This window comes from Macadamia integrifolia, chromosome 3, assembly GCF_013358625.1.
Source record: "Macadamia integrifolia cultivar HAES 741 chromosome 3, SCU_Mint_v3, whole genome shotgun sequence".
Taxonomy (NCBI): Eukaryota; Viridiplantae; Streptophyta; class Magnoliopsida; order Proteales; family Proteaceae; genus Macadamia; species Macadamia integrifolia.
Genome location: NC_056559.1, coordinates 10,474,208 through 10,476,913, shown reverse-complemented (window position 1 = coordinate 10,476,913; position 2,706 = coordinate 10,474,208). Strand labels below are relative to the sequence as shown.

The 2,706-nt window shown below is 39.6% G+C and overlaps 1 protein-coding gene across 1 annotated transcript in view; it reads left to right on the top strand.

Moving 5' to 3' along the window:
* The first annotated feature begins 1,119 nt into the window (after positions 1 to 1,119).
* LOC122074148 (B3 domain-containing transcription factor VRN1-like) overlaps positions 1,120 to 2,706 on the top strand; it is a 3,301-nt gene continuing 1,714 nt past the window's right edge. Inside the window, exons 1-2 of the mRNA XM_042639012.1 lie at positions 1,120 to 1,882; positions 2,299 to 2,703. Of these exons, the coding sequence (XP_042494946.1) occupies positions 1,769 to 1,882; positions 2,299 to 2,703 (519 nt within the window). The 5' untranslated portion in view covers positions 1,120 to 1,768. The remainder of the gene's footprint in view (positions 1,883 to 2,298; positions 2,704 to 2,706) is intronic.

Here is a 2,706-nt window from a genome sequence, read left to right as displayed (position 1 = left end):
TTTTCTAGTTGAAAGGGAAGAAACGTGCTAATCTTCCATCGATTACACTTTCCTCTAAATCAAAACTAGCAAAACTCATTGAGACAAAACCAGAAAAACCAGAGACGAATACAAAATTTTCCATAGATCAAAACCAGAGTTAGAGTTTTGCTGGTTTTGGTAGATCAAAACTCAACGAATACAAACCACAGCTTCTCTAGCTGCAAAACTACGGTTTCTTCCATAGATCAAAACCACTTTGAGACGAAACCACAGCCGCCGTATGCTCCAAGTAAGTTTGTATCTGACTCTTCCTCTTTGTTCCAAACACTGGTTCATTCATTAGCAACAACACCATCTCATCATTGTATGCTAGAACAACCGAATTCAATCCACTCTCACTGGTACCCACATCCTCTGTTGTAAACACTGCAAATTCATGAAACCCCGTGAATTCCTTCACATAAGCCACCGCCTTAACCAGGTCAGTAACGTTACCGACCACATGGTCAAGGCAGCGAATTCCATCATCAAGAAGTGGGAACGAGGGTGATCCCTCAACCTTCTCGAATTGGGGAAGAAAGATTGGATCCAAAGTCCTATGGCTGACGTAACGGAGGACCACATCGCCGTATAGTTGGACCTCGGCAATGACCACAGTACCGCCAGTTCCACCTGAGGAGACGAAGGCTTTGCACCGTTGGCGACATTGGCGTTGAAGGCAACAATGGCGTCTTCGACCTCAACAGTGATGGCTCAGATAGCAAGACCGTGGGTGGTGGCGAGGGAGGCGACGGCATATTGGGATAAGGTGGGGGTGCCAACGGCTTTGCATTGTTCATTGTTGATGCCGCTGCTGATGCTTTAAACGATCGCCGGTGGTCGGCAACTTGAGAGAAAAAAGAAATAGATCTTGGAATGGGCTATCGATTTGGGTAAATAAATATTAACCTATGTCAAAGGTATTTTTGATACTTTCTATTTGATAAGGGCATTTTGGTATATAAAATAAAATATACAGCAACTATAATATATTCCTTAACAGTGACTAACGATAGGAAATCTAAGAATAATTTGATGAAACAAAGGGGGTGATCTTATCATTATGGTATTCTCTAGGGTGTGGCACAGTAAATTTTCCTTATTCTTAATATTATATATTTTACTTATAAAAATGAAAGTAAGCCGAAGGGAAAAAAATGCCATTTTGGTTGAATGCGGCCACCCTAGTAAGCCTATTTTGGTTAAATATATAGATTTATTAAGAAAATGAGTCAACCGATTGATAAAAATACAAAAGAGATGAGTTTGTCGATAAATTTGCGTAGACCTCGTATGGAAGCCCAATGCCCCAATATGCCACCACCCGTTTTCAAAAGGAGTGATTAAATAATGCCAGTCTGCCCATAACGGCCCATTCAGTTGTGTTTCTTTTAACCATTTAAATATATTTTTCCTGTTCCCAAAAAAAAAATAAATAAATAAAAATTCCCAGGTAGAGGAACAAGATCTACACGTGGGTCCTGACACTATTATAAATGTGTCAATTTCGTGTGGAACCCATACGACCAGACCCAAGTTTTCTATGGAAACTTCTAATTCTATTCTGATATTCCGTATCCCTCAAATACGAGATACGAGGATTTAGAAACTAAAACCAGAGGATAAAATCCCGACTCTGCCTCTCCCTCTCCCTCTCTCTCTCTTCTTCTGCTTCCGTTCTTGTTCTGTTTCCGTCTTCTGAATACCCTCGTCATCGTCAATTCATCATCCATTAACAGAAAAGAACATGCGCCGACGTCGGAGAATCCAAGAAGACTCCCGTAGGCTGCCGAGTCAGCCGGAGCAGAGACCACATTTCTTCAAGATAATCGTCAAAGCAAGTCTTGAAAGAGGAGAGCTCGTAAGTCTTTTAATTCCCTCCCCGTTCATTCTTTGTTTGTTACTCTTTGAATTATCCTATGGCGGTTTTCAGTTTTCAGATTTCAGTTCTATGAGATTTTTCAACACCAGTGTACTATTAAAAAAAAAAAAGAACTAGTTTTTTATTTGAGGGTTTTTTTTTCCAATTTTTTTTCCATATCTTTTATGAGTCAGATTGAGATTTAGAGCCAAGATTCTAAAAAGGTAGGATCCAATCTACATTAAGTCTCTCTCTGAAAGAGAAGGATTGTTCTTTGATGAGGCTAACACTTACTAAGAATTTACATTTTTGGAATCCGAAATCCCATGATTCATATCGATTTGCCTCCCATGTTTCATGTTTTTGCAGAGGAAATCATATTCAGTACATTTGATATTATTTTGGTGTTCTGACAGGTGATACCAAAAGACTTCACAAGGCAACTTGTAAAGAAAATAGCTGATGTTGCAGTCCTCAAGGTTCCATCTGGGAGAAAGTGGCAAGTAGAGGTTAAGGAAGTAGATGGATCGTTTAGGTTCCAAAATGGCTTGCAGGGGTTCTTGAAGTACCATTCCATTTCTGTTGGTCACTTTCTTGTTTTCAGATATGATGGGAATTCAAATTTCTCAGTCTTTATATTCAATCAAAGTGCTTGCGAGATAGATTATCTAAGTGACATTGATGATGATCTTGAAGAATCTAAACTTCACAGTAACTGCTTGATTCCCGTAAAGAAAGAACCAGAGGAAGAGGACCTTATGGAAGTGGAACCTTTGAATATTTCTACTCCTTCACAGCCTCTTCCTTCTTCCAATGTGGAGGTT